At 39.6% G+C, this 21,929-nt stretch overlaps 1 protein-coding gene across 14 annotated transcripts in view; it reads right to left on the bottom strand.

Moving 5' to 3' along the window:
• citb (citron rho-interacting serine/threonine kinase b) overlaps positions 1-21,929 on the bottom strand; it is a 58,292-nt gene that overhangs the window by 24,106 nt on the left and 12,257 nt on the right. For 9 of the 14 annotated variants that reach the window (XM_028457123.1, XM_028457129.1, XM_028457130.1 and 6 more), the window contains exons 5-16: positions 15,101-15,280; positions 14,563-14,616; positions 14,421-14,474; positions 13,612-13,752; positions 12,560-12,685; positions 10,538-10,633; positions 8,484-8,600; positions 8,254-8,363; positions 7,914-8,088; positions 6,780-6,977; positions 6,646-6,699; positions 4,475-4,672 (exon numbers count right to left, since the gene is read on the bottom strand). In XM_028457123.1, coding sequence (XP_028312924.1) covers positions 4,475-4,672; positions 6,646-6,699; positions 6,780-6,977; positions 7,914-8,088; positions 8,254-8,363; positions 8,484-8,600; positions 10,538-10,633; positions 12,560-12,685; positions 13,612-13,752; positions 14,421-14,474; positions 14,563-14,616; positions 15,101-15,280 — 1,503 coding nt within the window. The remainder of the gene's footprint in view (positions 1-4,474; positions 4,673-6,645; positions 6,700-6,779; positions 6,978-7,913; positions 8,089-8,253; positions 8,364-8,483; positions 8,601-10,537; positions 10,634-12,559; positions 12,686-13,611; positions 13,753-14,420; positions 14,475-14,562; positions 14,617-15,100; positions 15,281-21,929) is intronic. The other 5 variants (XM_028457124.1, XM_028457134.1, XM_028457126.1 and 2 more) reach the window with 1 other exon arrangement.

Genomic DNA, 21,929 nt, shown 5'->3' with positions numbered 1-21,929 from the left:
TAAGTTAGAAAAGCCACGCAGCATCGCTGTTTCTGGGTGCGTACTATTCTCCCCCTGTACTTCAGTCTGTCACTGCGCGCCAATAACGCACTATGGGTGGATCGACCCTGAAATGTGGGTGTTCCCATTCAAATCTGGCCTTACTCGCATTCTCCGGGAGACTTAAGTTCTTTTACAAAAACGTAACATTATATTTCACTAGAAGTTTGGACTTTACAATTGAAGCCACACGGACTCTATTGCAAAAGAGAGTCCCAGAAAGAATCTATCCAAAGTAACACTGCCACGCTGTCACAGGGGTGTGTTGGTGGGGGGCCATCAGTATTTCCAATATGTTCACTTTTACCAGTTGTAGACGGGACAAAATGTTACATTTCATTATATTTTATTTGCGCCGTCCATTACTTTTCCTGGGAGGGCGGTGGGTGCTGTGTCGTGGAGTTGATCAGCTGTGCGCACCCGAGGTGTGCACGTTACAATGAAACCCTGACAGATGTTAGAATGATGGCCAACTATTTAAACACTGTGTACAACGTAAAGCCAGAGTTTGATCCACTACAAGAGTATAACAAGTGAAACATTGATGAAAGATGATGATGATGTTGACTATTGTGCTGACCATTTCTGAATGCAGGAATGTAAGAAGTGAACTCATTCAGTGCCAGCCATTTTCAAAATTACTACCCCTCAGTGCCAACCGTTTTAGAACATTTTGACTGATTATTAAAGACCCACAGAATATTTTATCCTATGACAATTTGAAACCAGATTCTGAAAACTGAAGAATTTTGTTTCTAGCTTGTTTCGTTCTTCTGTAATCAACAGTTGAATAGAGGCAAATCGCCAGTTTGTGACAAAAAGCTGAGAAAAAGGTCTTTTTCTGAAAAAACATTCGTGATTTTTAAGCTTTTTTTTTTTTTTGCCTTCGGGACATCTCAACATTGGTTTCCTTCTATAAACTACAAAAACAACACTGAAGCCGGATTTTGAATGCAAAATTCTTATTATTTTGCAATTTGGGTCAGAGTTGAATGGTTTGCATATTGTATTTTGGCCTTCCTCCAAGTCTCTCCCCCGTCATTCTCCATACATGCAACTTCCTCCTTCTCCCGGACATGCCGAGTGTCACCGCTTGCCCCTTTTTTTTTTTTATTGTTTTCTCTCACCATTGCGACACTCAATAGTCCACTTAGGTTCCACGCAAGATCTGGTCGAGTGTGCGCTGCTGTGAGCTGCTGGAAACTTCAGCATCAACTCTCGTAGCGCCATTTTGTGTCTCGTATACTATTTTCCTCTCCCTCTGAGCTCTGCCCATCACAGGTGATCTCTCATCTAAAGGTGTGCTGCTACCACCTACATGTCACCAGTTGGTCACTACATCATGGTACAAGTTAGATATTCACCAGAGAGCTTTGTCACACTGTCTCCTAGCAACCCCAGGCGAAAAACACAATTCACGTCTATAGATGTGAATGGCACTCAATGAGTTCATAAAATCCGTCTTTCCACACAAACAAACATCAATCTGACGTTAGTATGAGGGGGGAAAAGAGATATTTTAACTGTGATTTGGACAGAAGAATGCGGTCGATCTTCACCCTGCAGTAATCTGATTAATAATCTGATCAAATCAACCTATTACTTTGTTTATCAATGAAGGCGTTTCAAATTAAAAGTACCATTATCACTTTCACAAATTTCAATTACATTTACAAGGGTTGGGAAAACTCCATGCTCCGTGATTTCTAGACAGCCCAAAAAATGACATCATGGCCCAGTCCACCTTCCTGGCTTCAGAACGCCTTCATTCACAGACTGCGCGCTTTTGGTCGATTTACGCGCGATGGGCGTGTCAGGAGCCTGGACTGGAGAATATGAGCAGGAGAGAAGCATGCAACTGCAGGCGCATAAAAGAGTTCTTAAGTCCAGATGGGAGAATAGGGCCCGTAAAGAATATTCTCATAAATTGGAGGAGGTGTGACATAATTCCAGGTGAGGAGGACTCAACTCGACTCTGATTTTTCTTTTGGTGACTCAGACTCGAACACTACGGACTCAACACTCGACTCAAACTCGAGCTATGGTGACACATACACATACAACACTACATCCTAGTATTGTAAATATTAGAGTTGTATTTTTTTTTAGCACAGTAAGCCTCGTAATAGACACAGTCCTTTAAAAAAAGAAACAGGTATTCATAGATTGTTATAATGTTATCCTATTTAAGATGTAATAGGGAGGTTTCTATGTATTTTACTAGGTAGGTTTTGTAGTCGGTCAATGAAAAACACAATATTTGAGGTTCTTCTTTTTTCTTAATGACATTAAAGATCAGATTTAAAAAATAGGTTAAGAGATAATTGAACAGTACATTTTACCAAAGCTATTCAGCTACATGTTCATTTGAGAGCTGATTTTAAATCCACACACTCAAGCAGAGCTGGTCATTTTTTTTACAGCATCTGACATATTAATAAACTTTCAGTAAGTGGTCACAAGATAATATAATCAACAGTCAAACCGTAACACTAACTGGTCCAAATGCTCAGTGTGTCAGAAACCCCTCACTAGATAAAATGATCACTAGTTCAACCATAACACTTGTAACCATAACTTGTGAAACTGCTCAGGTAATAAAAGTCAGGATGAGGGGAAACATTTGAACGATGTCAGGATGTCGACCAGTCGTTTAAATGATTGTGTCACGCCGTCGTTCATCGCGCACGCACAAAGCATGCATATTGATTCAGGGATGGGACAACGCAACCATGCATACGTCAGACTTCAGACCAATCACGCAACATTTCAACAAAGTTTCTGTAAAATTTGTCTTTATTTGTGACAAATTCACCATGTAAACAATGCAACGCACTCCCACTTTTCTCCCATCTATTTATAGGATGGTGTTCTGTTGAAATGCTTAGACACCTGAAGGTATTTCTATGCTTATCACAAGGCAAACACAATACTTCACATCCCAGTGTGTGGATTAGACAAAGCACAGATACAAATATAGCTTCTGCAGCAGCAACACCATGGCTGTGTGTAGTCCAAAGCTTCCACAACGGCCTCGACCTGGGAGTGATGGGATGACACATCCCTCCCACACATAGCTCGTCTATGACTTCCATCGACGGTTACACAACCAGGAGGACTGAGCGCGCTCCCAAACGCCCACACGTGCACGTTTCCTCCCACAGGCGTTCATCGCACAGCCTCCTCCTCTCTCACAGCACAGATAGGAGCCTCTGCTGCCTGATGTAAGCTCAGCACTAGCAGAGCTGGGAGATTACTGTGGCTCACCTGTCACAGGTGAGAGCTCATAATGTGAATGTGATGCAGCCTGAGTGGGCAGGCCGTCTGAGACATGCCTGCTTTTTTAAGACTCTTTGTTTCCAGCTGTCTCAGACACAGCAAATTTGTACAGCTGATAAAAAGATATGCAGCACCCGGGCCGAATACAGACAAATCACAGAGAAGACATTACATATAATTGTTCAAAAAATGGATTTTTCTCATTTGTCCACTGAGGGTCGCACTGTTTCAAAAAGAGCAAAAGACAACAAAACCAAAGCCTAGGAATTACCAGCAAATGGCAGAATGCCACTAATGCATTCAGCTGCCCTATTATATTTATTGTATATTTTTATTCACTTAATTAATTGGTTTTGGTGTTATTTTCTAGTCATATGTTTATTAATTATTATTTATCGATGCATAATGAATAATTAATGTATTTTATTTTCATATTTTCAAATCTCATATTCTTAAAATCTTTAGTTACTACCCCCTACCAAGAAACATTTTCATCTGCATTTATTTATTTATTTGTTTGTTTGTCTGTATTCTGTAAACAGGATGGCGTCAAAAGTACTTAACAGATTAATAGAACAATGGCATGGAAGAGTCCATTACATTTTGGAGGGATCCAGATCACTATATATATTCTGGATTAGTTCGAAAAATCCAAAAATCCCTATCTCTCATCAATAGCAAAATTTCAAAAACATAATCTCAGTTCGTAATTTGACTCAGTTTCTCAATTACCCCAACGAGTTTCATCAGGATCATCGGATCTGGAATGCGCATTTCATTGAGATTTTTTGAAGAAATAGAGGAGCCCATACATTTGGACCTACTGAATTGTTATTAATGGGGATAAAATTTTCTTACAAGGTGATCATGGTACCATGATCAGTATTACTGATTCAGATAACTTTGAATATCTGGCAAAGAGGTTATTTGGCCTTGGTGGAGGTTTACTCTCTCTGAGTTCTCTTGTTTTATGTATTTTAATTTCATAATTGTATCCGTTTTTTAAACCATGTTATAGATATTGTATTCAATGTATTTTTTATCCAGGTGGAGCAAGATTAGCAACTTTAGTCTGTATGATGTGAGAAGTTGTTAAATTATATTATAAGTTTTTGTTATGATTTTGAATATATATATATATATATATAAAAAAGACCTGTTTCTGGTTGTTGAGGTGCATCTCCCGGTCAGCCACCTCGCGGCGCAGCTGGTCGATGTCCTGTCCCAGCTGCAGACGGTCCTCCCTCTCGTCCGAGGCCTCGTCCAGCTGCTTGGACAGATAGAAGTTCTGCCGGTTCAGCTCGGCGTTCTCCTGAGACAGCACAGTCAGCTGCTCCTCCAAGTCCGTGATCACCTACAGAACAAAAGCAGGTAACACTTTACTTGAAGTTTTATACATAAGGCTGACATTAAGCTGTCATTAGCTAAATTAGGACACCTTTGGAGCTATGTTGGTATTTTTTGCATTAGGTGGAGGGATCTAGTGGTGTTAAGGGTTAGGGTTAAGGTTAGGTTAGGGTAATGAAGGGTTAGGGTAATGAATGACACTAAATGACAGTTTTATTTCATAATATTTTGTGAGATGTCTCACTATGGGATGCAACCTCTGTCTGCATTCCTCAGGAGTATTTATTTAAATCTGCTAATCCTGATTGGCCGGTGAAGCACGTTCGTTCAAACTTTAGTTTATGTATATAACCTTGGCTCTATGAGTAATATGAGTGAGAGGTCTCACCAGACTACCCTTCTTGCTCGAACAAGGAGAAGAGGTGCTTATTTTGAATGGTGCACGTCTGTCCGTATCCTTCTTTTATAGGAGGTGGGTGACCCCCTAGCGGAGGGACGCGCTTCACCGGCCAATCAGGATTGGCAGATCAAAATAAATGCTTCTGAGCAATGCAGAGAGGTTGCATCCCATAGTGAGACATCTCACTCATATTACTTATAGAACTGGGGTTATATACATAACCTAATGTCTTCATGACACCTTATTTATGCTATTGACAGGTGTCATGTCTGAACAATGACAGCGTAATGTCAGCCTTACGTATGCATGTCAAGTGTTACCCGAAAGCACATGAAGCACATGTCAACCCAAAACAGTCAAGATCATATGTCCAATTTAGAGATAAATCCCTTTTTGGACACACTGAAAATGTAATTCCTTTGTATTATTAAAATGTACATAATTTTACACTATGATTTACATTACAGATTATTTAACAAAATTACTCTGATAACAGATAGCATTAACATGAACATATATTGGAGAAGGAATTCCATATCCGTCACTCATTTACAAAGCTGGCATCCCAAGTTGTTTGCGGTCCATATTTGATTAATCTGGGACCGATAACTTTTTGGCAGAATGTTAAAGGTGCAAAAATGCTGAAACGCTTACATGTGGCATTGAATGACTCAGATGTAGTGAGACTGGAGAGAGCAAAGCTATTTAGGGAATGGATCTGATCTGGGTAATTGGTCACAGCTGTTGTGAGGTTACTAATTACCCCTTTTCCTTACATATTCTAATGAGCAGCTAAACAGAAGACTGACAAGCTGGGAGATCCTATTCTCACCATCCAAAATACAGGAATCCTGAGATACTGTTAAACCTTGACATGAGGAAAAATGCTCAGGGCAAAGTGAGAGGAAAAAAAAGTTGGAATCACTGAGTGATAGAGTCTGACAGAAGAAAAATCTCCCAAATATCTCCCTGGAGGCAACATGTTGACCCACAGATTGTGAGTTTCATGCTCTGCTCTGAAGCATTTGACCAACAGTGTGAGTAAAATAAATAGAATGACATTTGGAGTGCTACTGGATGCGGTGTTTGGCTTTGTGAGCCTGAACACTGGCCAGCTGAATCCATGACTCTACCAACAGTTTGTGAGTGGGAGGATCTCAGAAATAGGGCAATGGGATAAAAGCATTTCTGCTGTCTACATGTGAAGCCGCTGAAATGCTTTCAAATGTCCTTTCTCGGGGTTGGTTGGAGCAAAGTGTATTGGTAACAGAACAAACATCCTTGACATATGAAGCAGGAATCGATTGCCTGAAAGAATGATCTTAAACAGACCTCGTTGCTCAGCTGTCAGGATTCCCTCAAACATGTTACTTTATGGGGGAATTCAACACTTTTTAATGTAATTTTTAATGTCAAATAAATTTGAATTAAAAACTAAAAAGCATGAACTGTTAAAGTGGGAAAAGTTTCTAAGTAAATCGTCTTTCTGGAACTATTTATTTTTTAATTTGTTTTTACTTTTTTCTGGAAAAATTGTTAGATCAGCCGGAAGAGGACGAACTAAAACATGAGCAGCTCACCGCACAGCTGTCCCTTAGGGCGTCGAACTTGCGTTGTATCTCATCTCTGTGTGCCTAGAGGTTGAGGAGATGGTCAAAGAGATGGATTTAGAGGAACTGTCATGTCCCCATAGATCACACATTTCCTCTCTCACCCTCAGAACGGTGATCTCTTCCTCGGCCTCGGCAGTAGTCTCCTCCAGCTCCGTCTTGGCCTGCTGCAGTTGGTTCTCCAAAGCGCGTCGGGCAGCTGTCAGATTGCTGATCTGAGACTCTCGCTCCTGCAGGGAGAGCGTGAGCTCCGTCACCTGACGTGTGATCTCCAGCTTCTGCTCCTCATGCTCCAGCCCGATCTGCAGCAGCACCCCAGAGAAGATGTTCAGAATCAGAGCAACATCATCTCTGCTGTTGCCAGGGATAGCGGGAAACAATCATTTAAGTTGATTGATTCATGGGCTATGGACATTTCAGCAGTTTTTCAACCGTTATCAGATTTTTCTACTACCTGTGTGGGCATAAGGCCAAAATATTGAAAATAATTCCCAAACGCATTATGTCAAAAATTTTGGAACAGACGGACTGGTCTGGGATTTGGAGGTAAACCAGCTCGGAAGAGTGTTTCCCTGCCAATCTGCTGCTATTCGGTGCTCTCTCTGTTTATGTGTGTTGCTGATAGCGTTAGTCAATACATTGAATAGTCACCTCAAGCAGAGACTTTGGCGTGTGCTACCAGTGTGCTGTGGTATCTGTCCTGCTTAGGGCAGTCTGACCAGAACTGACCAGGAGAGAGTTCTGTAATTACCATATCACTCATTGGTTGAAAAAGTGGTGGTTGTTTACATCTAAGGAGGCCACACCCAAAAACACAACATCAGTCATCCCTTTAAAAAATATCCTGGAATTCGATGGGTTTGTTTAGAACTGAAGAAGCCTTTTGGATGAATTTGGCATAGTTTGTGTTGCACCTTTGGACAGTCAACTAACTGTTAGCATGTTTGTTGAATTAACGGTCTTTTGACACTCATGTGTTTTTTAAATCAGTTGACTGAAATCATGATCATGACATTATTTAAATGTGTCCCTTTGTCCTTCTTCTGTATCTTATGGACAGAGAAACGAGATTTGATGCCACTGAGAAGTTGTACAAGTTACACAAATTACGAATGTTATGCTACGAATAGTGAACAAGTTGTTGTGACTGATTTAGCATTGTTAACAGTTTATATAAATGCATGTTATACTTTAAATAAAGAGATCATATATGAATCACCCTGCATTGCCCCGCTCACCTCCCTCAGCCTGGTTTCAAGCTCCATCACTCGGCTTTTGTTGCTCTGCTCCTGCTGACTCATCTTCTCCAGATGTTCCTCTAGTTTGGCATTCTGGGCCTCCAACTTCCCAGCCTGAGACTCCAGGTAGAACTTCTGCTGACGGAGCTCTGAGATCATTTCCTCCTGGGCTTTCCTGAGCAGATCGTACATGAGTAAGTTGTAAGAGAATGACTGTAACGATGCTTTACATGTTCCCCTAGTCTCTGGTCTCGTGTACAAGAACAACGCAAGCCTTCACTGCTTCTAAAAAAGGTTCCCATGTTTCATTCACATAAGCTCTTTATGTTTTAGCACTCACATGTTCTTCTGAGTGTAAATACTGCTGTTGGCTGCCATTTTGTTGGCCTCCGACAACTCAGCAATCCTCTGCTCCAAGTTGTTTATCTTGGAGTCCATCGCATTTATGGTCTAGACCAGAATACACAAGATGTTTAATAGAAATCACAATTAGGTGTAATAAAGTGTGTCAGACCAATGACTGTTGATCTTGGCCTGAAAAAGCCTTTTGTTTAATCGGTCCCATCTTACCGCCTTCTGTTCGCTGATGACGTTGCACTTCTCCCGTACTTCTTCCTCATATTTGCTCTGACTGGACTCCAGCATCTCCTTATCAGCCATGTCTGCCTTCATCTGGGCCTCCAAGATCTGTTCAGTGCCAAGAAGACCACAGACACAAGCACTAGGATTATAGTCAATCGGAATGACAAGTAGATCGAACACTAACACTAACTATACTCCTGAAGCATCACTTTTTGCCAGCTTCTAATGATACACTGCATGTGGTTTTACAAAGCACTGGAAAACTTCTACACTAATCAGACATCACATTATGACCACTGCCAGGTAAACTGATCATTTAAATGATTTCTATCTCATGACTCCTCAAAAATACATTATGGTATGTGTTAACAGATTGAAGGAGGGAAATATAGATAAAAGTGGATGGTTAACCAAATCCACTGCCATTGACTGCATCAACCTAACTTGACCAAGTATAAATTACAAAGCCTGTAATTTAGCCAAATAGGCCTCACCTTGGTCTAAGGGTGACCACTTGACCTTGCCACTTAAACCAAGCCCTCAATATAAGCAAGTCCATTATTTCACCAAGTTCCTAATTCAACCAAGTCTCCAAATCAACCATGTCCTTAAGATGACCTCAAGTTTTTAATTGAACAAGATTCCAATTTGGCCGAGTCTACATTTTGACCAAGTACTTAACATGACCAAGTTTCCAACCAAGTTTTTAACTTAACTGAGTTAATCTGACATCTCTATTTTTACCAATTCAATGTCTGACTCTTGAATAAGTCCTCAACACAACCAAGTAAATAAATAGAAGAAGTCCCTAATTAAACCAAGTTCCCAACTTGGTCATGCCCCTTACATTTCCAAGTAAGCATCCTGACCAGTCACCATGACCATATCCACTCATTAATCAAGTTTCTGACATCACCAAGTCCCAAATTTACCAAGTTCCTAAGTTGGCCAAGTTCTTAATTTTACAAAGTTCCAGAAGTGGCCAAGTCTCTATTGTAACAAAGTCTCTAACACAGATTCACAGATTAGGATTCAAAGCAAGGACTATGTTGTGATGAGTCAATTACTTAGTTAGAGCATCTCCCCACAGCTAAAGCTCTTGGTAAGGGATTTTGGACTGCAAAAGTAGTCAGTATCTATCAAAAAAATAGATTACTATAGTTTTGATTACTGAAGAGAATGTTGCTGGGGCTGATAAAAAACCATAATACCTATACAGAAAGAGTGTCAACAATGCTGCTACAAATCAGGAATGGTTGGGGATTGGTTTGAGGAACACAGTTTAATGGGTTGTCTTAGCCTCCACATTCCTGAAGTCTAAATCAAATCCAGTATCCGTGGGATGTGATAGAGGTCCTAGCTCACAACTTCTAGGACTTCAAGGATCTGCTGCAGATAATCGGGTCAGAACTGTTTTCGCAACAACAGTAGGATTTAACATCAGGCAGGTGCTCAATAATTAAATGTAATTTAGATTATGATCTTCACATCCGACAAATCCTGAAAGTTTGACTTCCTTTATTTCCTTCTTAAAACTTTGGACTTTATGAAGCACAACAGAAGTCAGAGTACATGGAGTGCTATTGAATTGGTCCCAGTTGGTATCTCGATTTACCAGATGCTCTGGTCTGCTGACAAATGTAAGTGCAGATGGGGAAAAGCTGCACTGAAGATGAAGGAAAATAGAGATATTTCTGCAGAAAAGCACCATTAAATGCTCCCTTTGCAGCAGCTTGGACAAAAAAAAATGTCAATGAAGCGTTGTTGTGTTATATTCTTAGAACGTGTAGCTCAAACGGTTGGTTGCAGTTGAATTCATTTAGTGTTTTTACTGATATAGTTTAAAATTAGTTAGCTTCTGGAGGTAGATATGTGGAAATTACATTTCATGTTTATGAGTCTACAGTGAAAATATTTATTCACAACATTAAACTTCCAATGATTACTTGCAACGCAGGTTTGAACAAAAACATTACCTTATTCTTACAAACCACAGTATCACATGGAACGATTTGCCTTAGAATGTTGGATAGAATGCCAACCTTGAGCTTGTCTTCATAGAGCTTCTCCTTCTGTTTCAGGTGAGTCTCAAACCGCTGCGCTGTGGCCTGGCTCTCTCGCAGATGTCCCTCCAGCTCCTGAATAACACACAATGTTAACTATCACAGTTAAGATCACATAAAAAAAAAAAAAACTTTTAGCAGCACCTCTTTTGATTGAATGACACACGTTATCAAAAGGCAGTTTACGCCTTTAACTTTAGACATACTCATAGAAATAACTATCCAGAACAGTCATGTATTAGTCTATTGTTAAGTGGTACTGGATTGATGAAGAAAATGGAGCAAAGTGGAATGACACTGATGCAACAAAGAACTGAATAGGAGATAAGCATATTTTAATAATCAAAAGGTTTCATCGTTAAAAGTGTTATTTAATTAAATTTTTCTAAAGGTGTAGATGCAGTAGGACATTTTTACCAGCCTGGCCTGTGCACACAATAATCTTTATTGCTCTTGTTTAAAGCAGAACTAAGTAACTTTTTCACCTTAATAAATCCTTCTCGTAGTGCCTGTGAGGGTAATACAAGTGTTTATGGGGTGATTGGGGGAGCTTTCATCTCTCACTGCTGTCTCTGGCCAGAAAACCACAATTGCAACTTTCCCTGCCACCGACCCGGTGGCAAGACATACTGGTTTACGGCAGCCCAATGCAAACTAATGCTAGATTATGTCCAGACCTGTGGCTGCACACGGTTGTATACAAATTCACTTTTCTCAAACTTATATCATGGCGAACCCAGCAAAAAAAAGGCAGAGAAGACCTTTGCCCGATGAACGGAGCAACTCCATGCAGTGACAGCTCAGCAGCAACACACAGCAATCACACACACTGTCGTCGCAGCAATGTGCACGCACACACATTCACAACCCAGCGCTGCATCAGGCAGCACACACACAAATATTCATCCATCTATCTATCATCTATCCATCCATCCATTTTCAGAGCCGTTTTGTCAGCACACAAACAAACAGATCACATACATTTCCACACTCCCTTCCGTATTACTCCCACATCGTTCGTTTATTTTACTTTTTTATTATTATTTTATTATTTTACTACTCTTCCTCATACTGTTCACATGGTCACATGGGACTATATGTGTGAAAGGACCCTTAGTGTCAATGTTGTATTAGGATTTTTCAGTGATCGGTTGCTACCGTCTTGGGAGAGCAAAGGTGTGCATGTAGCAGTGGCAGTGGGGTGGGACAGGCAGCGGGGGGTGAGGAGTTTTTACTGCAGTGACATAACCATAGGGACCTTTAGGGGGAACACTAAGCGCAAGTTACTTAGTTCTGCTTTAATTACTTGTCATCAGTTTGTGTTTCAGATCTCCTTTGATCTACTGATGTGTCTTAATTTTTAATTTCACAATGTTTTTAGTGTGAGTGTGTGTGTGTGTGTTTTCATTAATCCTTTGTACAAAATTCTCATGTGATTGATGTTGATGAATGATGATCTAATCAGTATATTAGCATTGGTTTGCATTACCGCTTTCTTTTAATATTGACCTATAATCTTCATGCATAGATGTTTATTGTTGTATTTTTCTGTCTTCACCTTCAATCGTTTACTTGACATTCTTTAATCTTGAGATCCCATACTTAATCTCTTACTGCTGACGATTGTATAAGGTAAAGAATGTTTATTTGTCATGAAGTCAGACACTTTTTATTGGGTTTTATTGTTAATTCCTGTTCATGTTTCTAACCACCCATCTATCCATCCACCCAGTCATTGTGGGTTAAACTTGTAGTGAGAGCTGCTGATTGGTGTGGTTGTGTTTTTGATGATGTGATTTCTAATTACAGCTTTTGTGTGGTTGTCTCGAGGCTGTGCAGAGAATTGGAAACGTGACCACACATCACTGATATAGTGGGTGGGATCATTTTGGGATGTATTATGTAAAACAGCACTTCCTCTGCAGAGATGATTCTGGGCTGTGTTTATCTCACACCTCCTTTGATTATTTTAGTGCTGCAGGGAAGATAAAACTGGCCAACCAGAATCTTGTCGGCCATCTGCTGGATCTGCTGGGCTTTGCTCTGGATCTCGTCCTTCAGTTTGGTCTCCCGCCTCTCTACGATTTCCAGCCTTTTGACCTGGTTTTCGAGGGTCTTCCTGCCATCCTGCATGATGCACATAAACCCCACACTAAACAAATCAGTAGCAGTAAAAACAATAACAAACACAATTCAGCTCCGAGAATTAAAATGAGCTCCTTATTATTCCACTTCATTGATGAACTGACAACACTCTGCTGCTTTCTGTCTTGTTTGATTCATCAGTGACGCACTTAAAAATCTAACATTTCAAACTTCTACTTTCTAGAGGCCAAAACAACTGTTTCATTGTCTTTGACTTATCAGGTCAAGTTTGCGATGAGCATGGAAGCCTAGATGCTTCCAACAGCTCTGGGGAATCCTAAGGCATTCTCAGGCCAGTAGAGAGATAACCACTCCAGTGTATCCAAGGTCTCCCCCAGCTGGACATGCTAAGGGTACTTCTGGAGAAAGGCGTCTGGGAAGCATCCATATACCAGATGCCCGAACTACCTCAACTAGCTTCTCCTGACGTTGAGGAGCAGCACCTCTCGTCTGAGTCCCCCAGATGTCTGAAGTGATACTCCTAAACCTATTTCTAAGGCTAAGCTCGATCACCATGCAAAGAAAACTCATTTCAGACGCTTGTACTCTGATCTAGTTCTTAGCGTCATTACCCAAAGCTCATGACCATAGTTGAACCAGTAAACAAAGAGCTTCACCTCCTGTCTTAGCTCTAGAAACAATATGAATGTGCCCCAATATAAAGGTTTTAAATAATTGTTTTTGTTTTGTGTGTACTAACACTGAGACTTTGTGACAAGCTCGTGCTGTCAGAGCACAAGTTTTTCTCAGGAGGTGTGAGGACATGTTCACAAGGAAACACATGGGCTCTTTATCGTTTCTGTTACGGTTCACAAGCCTAAGGACAACAAAGACTTGTTCAATTTATTATATGAAGAAGTTTATGATGACATGGTTTCACACTTGCATGCCCTGTGTTTGTTACAGACCTCGGTTTCACGGAGGCGTCGTCGGAGGCTGTCGCTGGAGTCCTCTCTGTTCTGAAGCCTCTCCAGATCTCGCTCCGTGCGCTCTTTGGCCACTCTCATTGTCTGAAGAAAGTCAGTGGCTTCAGCGCTCGCCTTTAAGGCCTTCAAGATTAGAGAATCAAGAATGAGCACAAGTGAGCTTGAGTGTCAACTCTGGTATTCCTAAAGGTTTAAAACTAGGCCCCTCAACTTTTTTAATCTACCTATGCTGATAACACAGTTCTCTACTTCAGTGCTTCTTCGCTGAGAAATTATGCCCTCTTTAGGGCATTAAGAGTTAACTTCATACCATCGACTAGTCGTAACATTGTGACCCACTACTTTTGCTTTTAGGATATATTTAAAGTTACCTTTTGTGTGTAGTAAACAAATTTTTGAAATAAATAGATAAATGTACATCTCTATTTCATACTCTGTCTACAAACACTTGCTTCACACCGTATTCTTATTTATTTTAGTGAAATGAGAATACACAGTGGACTTTGTATCAAATGCTATAATGAGCTCCAAAGGCTTGTATAATCTTGGCAATCTTTAAAGTGCTTGTTGAATATTCATGGTAATAAAAAAACACACTTTGGGATTACTAAGGAGAGACAACTGTGCGATTCCTCATGAATGTGCTGTAATTTGTTTTAAGAGATCAACTAAATGTTCTCTGGGCAGAGACTGATTCTGACTACAGATGAAGGGCGATGGAAAGAGAGGTCAGAGAGTAGCTCACAATTTATAGCACAGGCTCTGAAGAATTATTCATTCATTTACATCACCTTGGACAGCTTGTCTTGAAGCTCCTGAATCTTTGTTTGCTGCTCAGAATTGGTCTGAAAAGAAAAAGTTAAACATTATCTTTGACATCATTCATCAATGCTGTCAATTTTATTTATTTGCACAGTTAACGTTGTGTATTACCTTCTCCATCTTGGTAATCATGTCTTCTGCTTCTGCTTTCCCCTGTTCTTTGGCCTGTAATGATATCAGGATGTAAACACTTGCCGAATATAAAAGCATGAACTTTGAACCCTAAACAAGGGCTTAGAACCTATATTGCATATGTCAATTATGTGTTAATTGGATTCCAGTGGCTAAAATCTTTACTTTGGTAAAATAACTCAAGTTTTCTGAGTGTGTTACAATGGTGAAAGAAACTATTATTTATTATTTGGTTACCATGGTGGCAGAAGACAAGTATAGCGTATTGAGTTCTCTTTGTTGGTAACAACTGAGGTTAAGTTTACAGAGAATGTTAAATTTGCGACAGAATTGAAGTTCACAGCGTTGATCACCAAGGGTAGTACAATCAGGGTTCATTATATCTTTTGCCCAAACTCTAAATTTATCTCGAATGAACCCAAACTTCCTAATAAGCTTTCTTTCTGAAATAGGAGGTGATCCCTAAAGATCAGATGATCTTTTGTTGATTTTAAGGATAATAAAAAGCTTCAATTACTGCCTGAACCTTCTGCATCCGATGCTGGTAGTCGGTAGCTTTCCTCTTTAACTCTTCGCCTGCCTGTCGGGACTCTTTGAGTTCGGCCTCGTACAGGTCACTACGGCGACGAGCGGCGGATAGATCCTCCTCCAGTTGCCTGATGGAAACCCGCATCTCCTCCAGCTGGGCATGATATTCCTGTCAAGGACAATGAGGTCATTAAATAGGTGAGATAAGTGAACACAACAAGACATCTACTGTATATCATTCTGTTTCAGGTGTCTTGATGCTGACGCTAACAGTACCTGATCTGTGGTTTGAGGCTCAACTAGTCTGGGACTCTGGTGTTCTATCTCTCTATCCTGTTCTGTTCTCCTCTTTTTGTCCACTAACTCCAACCAGTCGAAGCAGATGTTCTCCACCTCTGAGCCTGGTTCTGCTGGAGATTTCTTCCTGTTAAAAGAAGTGTTTTTCTCCCCACTGTAACTGATGCTTGTTCATTGCGGATTTGTTGGGTTTTTCCTTTTTTTCTTAGGAATGTTATATTTTGATAGTGCTTTGAGATGACTATTGTTCTAAATTGCACTATATAAATGAAGTTGAATTTAATTGGATTGAATAACAACAATTTTCCAACTTATTTCATTTGCATGTATTAAGTAGAGTTTTTTGCCATTTTATTTTTATAAAAGCATACCGGTAAATTACTATAGATGCGCCTACCTTCAAAGCTTCCAAGTATTGATTAAACATTTTGCATTAATTTGTAATGCAAATGAATATCAGTTGTTGCATTGATTGGGACTGCACTGGAGGTTCAGAGTTGTATTATAGCTGTGACATCACTTCTTATTTAGGCCTCCAACTTATTTTACCTTATATCTTATCTTATCCCATATTATCTTAACCACATACGATACCGTATCATACCACATCATACCTTATCTTCCAAACTCTTGTTTCCTGCAGTCTAGCCCCTCTTTGGTGTTCTACACCAGTGACGCTGTTTCAATCATGAATGACGCTTGAATGAATTCAACTTAAAAGTAGAGTGAACAAACAAAGTATCTCAGATGGAAAAGTCAAACATCAGCAGTCACGGCCACATGTCTGTTAGATAGTGATTAGTCACAGCATAACAGATCTAATTTCATCCGCCTTGTTTACTCACAGGGTAAACCTGCCTGTCAGACTAATGAAAAGCAACATCCTTCTGCATTCACGATCAAGCAGACGAGTGACAAGTGAAGCCGACAGCATCAGACACGGTGGCAGGGGCCGCTTCCTACCCAACTACGGAGCATATACAACAACACTCACTTCTACTTTACGTGTTGTAACTGGAACGCAAGTTGATTGATTTGGTGATTCCGTCCCTTTACCCTTTGACCATGCACAGGTAGCACAGCTAAGTGTTAAGCTAACACAACATGTGGGACTAGTCACTGGTGTGGAGTTCTTTCACAGTCTCAGAAGAAGACAGCACATTTACTGTCTGCTATACATGGAACACAAAAATTCATCTTCAACTGTCTTCATTACTAATCCAGGAAAACATCATAAAAATGACGGCATTTTAGAAAACAGCCGCTACAAAGACTGTCAAAAAATATTTAAAAAACATGGCGACATTTTTCTGTTTCTGAAACATTCTTCATTAGTTCTCATCTTCATAATTAAACAAGAAAAAAGAGAAAGAGTTTCACATACAGTACATCAAAAATAAGACAATAGAGAAGATTTCCCAGTTTTATTCCTGATCCGCGTCAGTCGTTTGTTGATTCGGCTCTGGATGGCCTCTACATGAAAACACTAAAAGCTGAAGTCATGTGACTGTGTGGGAGATGGTGCCTTTTCAGATAGATGGGGTGGATTTAGCTGCTGAAAAGGCTTTAGTGGGAACATAGAGGTACATGATACAAACAAGCTGCATTTTATCTTGAATGTCAAGGTTCCAGCTGAAAATTTCTGTTTACTTGAATCATAATTCATCACATTTCATGTCTTTTCAACTCTGCATTCGATGCACATTCACTGATAAAGTTGTCATGTGAAGGACAAACTTACCGCTTTCCCAAACATTCACACACAACCTGAAATCAATATTATTGAAGTGCAGTATGAGCATTTCACCCTCAGCCTTCATTTGCATTCATAGACGTCACGCTGACACACGACTCTGTATTCCCAAGTAGAAAACTCAAAAGCTGTTTGTGTAGCCAAGAATCCCGCTGTTTCTCACTCGCGCAATCAGCTGGGGGAGAATTGAAACTAGGTTTAAAACCCACATACTGTACAACCTGCAGGGTTACACACTGTTGTACGGAGACTATTATAGTGAAGGATATGTTCATAGCTTCTATGCGGGTACTCCTTCCACAATAAAAAACATGTATGTCTTATTTGCAAGTGTGACTGTTCCAACTTCTGGTTTTATGGTTCAACGGTTCATGCAGAAGTCACCGACAGTTTTCTATGTGCCATAGTGATATCCAGTGACAATATCAATATCTACTGTTTATATGATGTTTGATGAATAGCAAAGCATTGAAGATGGTTTTGTGCTCAAGTGAGTTAGTTATTTGTGTTGGAGCTTCACCAAAGCCTAATGCTAACTTCTCAGCTAACCTGTTGTGTGCAATGATAGCTTAGATCAGTGGTTCCCAATCCTTTTTGTCCCATGTACCCCCTTTGCATTTTTGTCAAACCACGTGTACTCCTTTCATATAAGTACATTTTGCATAATTTCACATGCTTTTTCATATGTGGGACATCGGGCTCTCCTAAACCCCTAAATGTGTCTCCAACAACGGTTTCCAAAGGCTTAATTAACAAATTCATATCAATGAGTGTAATTTAAAGTGGAAATTATATAAAAAAAAAAAAAAATGCAACTTTTATGTGATTAATTCAATAGTAAATAAATATGATCTGCTTTGTAAAATGTAGCTTATTATTGTCTCCTATTGTTAGAAGTGTGATAAAAGGTCCTCTACAGCATAAAATAATCCTGTTTCAATAAATTACAGGAAAATATAGTCATTTATTGAGCAATAGCACTGTTAGTTTGTGGTAAATTTGTTGAAAAAAAAAGGCCAAAAAGGAAATAGGAACATTTCCCGATTATTTTTAAATGAATTGTTGAATCTTTTCGAGTACCCCCTGCAATGTGCTCCTGTACCCCTAGGGGTACACGTATCCCTGTTTGGGAACCACTAGCTTAGATAGATTGTCAGTGGAGAATTTGTCATATCCTGCTGCAGCTGTCATGTATTTTTTTATTCATAAAAGTTAAGTCCCTTTTTGTGTATTGGACCCCCCTTTCCTGTCTGTGTGTAAGTGCAGAGAACACGTGTGAATCAGATGAAGCCCATCTGCTTGAACCCTGAGTGGATGATGAAATTCTTTGAAGGTTTTGCTCTTCATGTGCATGTTCCTATTTGCTAAAAGTTTGTTCCTTTACCAATGAGTACTTTTCTTTGTATTATTTTGCACTTTGTTGGTTTTTGAGTCAATATTTTTCAGAACTTGTTTCGCTTTATCACACAGTTTGGTGTAACCAAACTGTGTGATAACAGACCTGCTACCTGTCTCCATTTCTAGAAAATGGGTCTAAACCTCCACCATCTCATCTCAAGTCCGTTCCCGTCACACTCTCACACTAACAGATTCAGTCACTGTCACTCACAACTGTCACCAAATAAGATCAATGAAGACCCAGAGCTCAAGCTTTAGCTCCACAAGAACTCCGCCAACCTGTTAACCTCATCAAATGCAAACCACATTTTTTTAATATGAAAATCTCAATACTTAAACTACTTGTCAAGGTGAACTTTATTATCTCTGAAGTGCAATTTGTGCTGCAGCTAGCAGTTAAAACTTTAAATCAAAACAACACCAACACTTTACACATTAGTATTCCACAGACTCATGACAGCCGGAACAAAAGGAGTTTAGTGTCTATTTGTTCTGCACAAAGTGAATCTGCAGTCTGACGGTAGCTCAGAAATAAGAGGGGTCAGACAGGGCCAATAAAATCGTTTTCAGGGTCCTTCCTTAGCAAAGGTCCTGAATGTCAATGTGGCTGTAGATGTGGACTCACTGTCTATTCTTAGTCAGAATTATCTGCTTTTCTCAGAGGTCCATAGAGAACTGATAACAGAATGAAACATATCAAACCACGACTGAATAAAATGGGATGAGATGATGGTTGATGGATGAAATGGTCCTCTATGCACAGGTAGGTAGCTGGTAGTTTCTCCCAAATCATGAGTGTTGTTTGCTAAAAAGATCCAAACAGCCTGAGGCTCCCCTTGAGGGACCCCCAAGTGCAGCAATGCAGCAGTTATTTTGTGCAATTATCCTAATTCATTTTGTTAATACAAGTTTATATTGCATCTTCTTTTGTGTAGTGCCTTAATCATTTTCTATAAATCATTAATTTTATGTCACTTGTTTACAGTTTTTTTTTTTTTAGACTGATTTTATTTCTATTTATATATTTGTGCACGTGCAAGTGTCTTCAACTTCAACAGAATGCACATACATGTTGTTTAGAAACACTACTCTTCATCACGACAGCCTGCCCACTGCATCAGCACTGTTGTCGCCATGGAAACCGCCTCACCATGCACTCAGTGCCTGGTAACCAGTGCAAGCTGTGTCTCCATTACCTCTGTGAAAAAGTGGTGCATTATACAGAGGAAGACGTTTTTTACTCAGTCTGGACAGGACCGGGGTTTGCACTCGCAACTTGTTAACTCTGTCATGTGTTATTTTCTCCCTTATGTTCAGTGATTAGAGCTGTTTGCTGTTTGGTTCCTCAGAATGTATGTGTTCTTGCTCTCAGAGACTTTACTGCAGGTTCATGACTTCATACAGTTTATAAAGTTTGACATAGTAATGCACCACCCAAACCTTCTTCCATAACAAATGAGAAAGTGAACCTCTTATAATATATAAATAAAACATGCTGTTTATACTTCTTATTTATTGTCTTTTGGAGGCTTAGTATGAAAGGACAGTGAAACATTTACACAACACAAGAGCACAATTAAAACAAATAAAATGTGTTATTAACAAGTACCTCCTTTAAAAAACACAAAACAAAAACGGGGGGACAAAATACCATACAGAGTAATATTTTAAGAGCGTGGCTTTAGAGGAAGCCCAGACAGGAAAATATTGGAGGGGAGGAGGGGGTGGAGCTAAGAGGAGGTCTCGCTAGCTCAAATCTTGTTGCTTTCCAACATTGTGAACAGCAACTTTAACTTTCAAGATAACATTCCTCTGTAGTTGCCATATACCCATAGTTCACTTTTTATCTGGAAGCTAAGAATCCTCAAACCTCTTCTTCACGCCTCAGGCACACCTTGCAGAATTGGGTTAATCCGCTTTAGTCAGAAAACCTACTGTCATCTCCCCTAAACAGATGTTGTCTGAGGCCAACAGCCTTCCTGTCCTAAACCTTCTTCAAAACTTTCCTGACTTCATCTGTATTCATTTTTAATTGCCCAATCTACAATTTCCACATCTTCTGTTTTCAGACTTATTTTGACCCGAGAGTCGATTTGAACGCCACGCAGAGTAATGAAGTTAATTTAAAGTAAAAGGTTAAGTAGATGCACAACATTGCACATCAAAAGAACTGAATAGGAATATACATTCAATATATGTCAAGGCTTTAGAACAGATGACATAAGTGGACGCTAGTGCACAATATCAGCTGGCACAGGAAAACCATTCAGAGTGTATAGTAGGGGAGTTGAAAAAAATCGATTCGGCGATATATCGCAATGTTACATCATGTGATTCTCGGATCGATTCAAAATGCATCAATATCAATTTTTTTTTTACCTATATTTAACCAGGAAAGTCTCTTCCACTGCAGGAGACACAAAGAAGTGCACTGAAACCTGGGCATGTTGACCAGCTTGGGTTTTTCAATAAAATCTAAAAAGAAAGTACTAAAGTTCTGCATTTATTTGTTGTTCTAGACATATACCTCAATTAACTTGCACTAAAGTCATGTTGTACTAAAGTCAAAGTTGGTTTAAAAGCCACAGGCAGATTGTATGTTATTTTTTATTTTAAGTTGTTGGCACATGGCATGTTAAAGCCAATGATTTGAGTGTAAAATATGCCAATAAAATATATTTCATACACAATGTTCTCATGAAGGTGTACATATTTACAGATTAGTTGTTTCTTAAGTCATATATATATTAAAAAAAATTGCAGTAATCGCCTTGTACTTTAATATCGGGATATATCGTATCGTGAACTATGTATCGGAATACGAATCCTATCGCCAGATGCCAGACGATACACACCCTTAGTGTATATGGTAGCTGTGCATTATTGAAATCACGGATTATAAAGTAAACTATGACTAATAAATACGTATTCATTAGACTTTCCAACCTGTAAAAGTCATTTTCTCCCATTTTATATAGTCCAACCTTTCATACAACTCATCATATGTCCTGCCCTAGCCTTCGCCACCATTATCTTTGCTTTATGAAACATCTGCTCGCACTCACTATCCCACTTTTTTCTTAGTCCTCTCTTCCGTGCAACGCTGTCCTGCACTTCCTCATTCCAACACTAGTTTCTCCAGGTTTCTGATAGCTCATCCTCACGGTTTAATACCCAAATTACATTTTTCCCAACACAAATGCATTCGATAATAATATTTTGACACTGGGCACAAATAAATCAAAACAATTACAATAATGTATCCAGAAACAACAATAAGTCATCCGTAAGGTCAAACTACTGCGGCTCAGGACGTAAATGTGACACCTGTGAACATTTAGCTTGTCTTTGTTATTACTATTAGATACAT

The sequence above is a fragment of the Gouania willdenowi genome, chromosome 9 (genome assembly GCF_900634775.1).
Source record: "Gouania willdenowi chromosome 9, fGouWil2.1, whole genome shotgun sequence".
NCBI classification, from domain to species: Eukaryota; Metazoa; Chordata; class Actinopteri; order Blenniiformes; family Gobiesocidae; genus Gouania; species Gouania willdenowi.
This window is presented reverse-complemented; position numbering and strand designations above follow the sequence as displayed.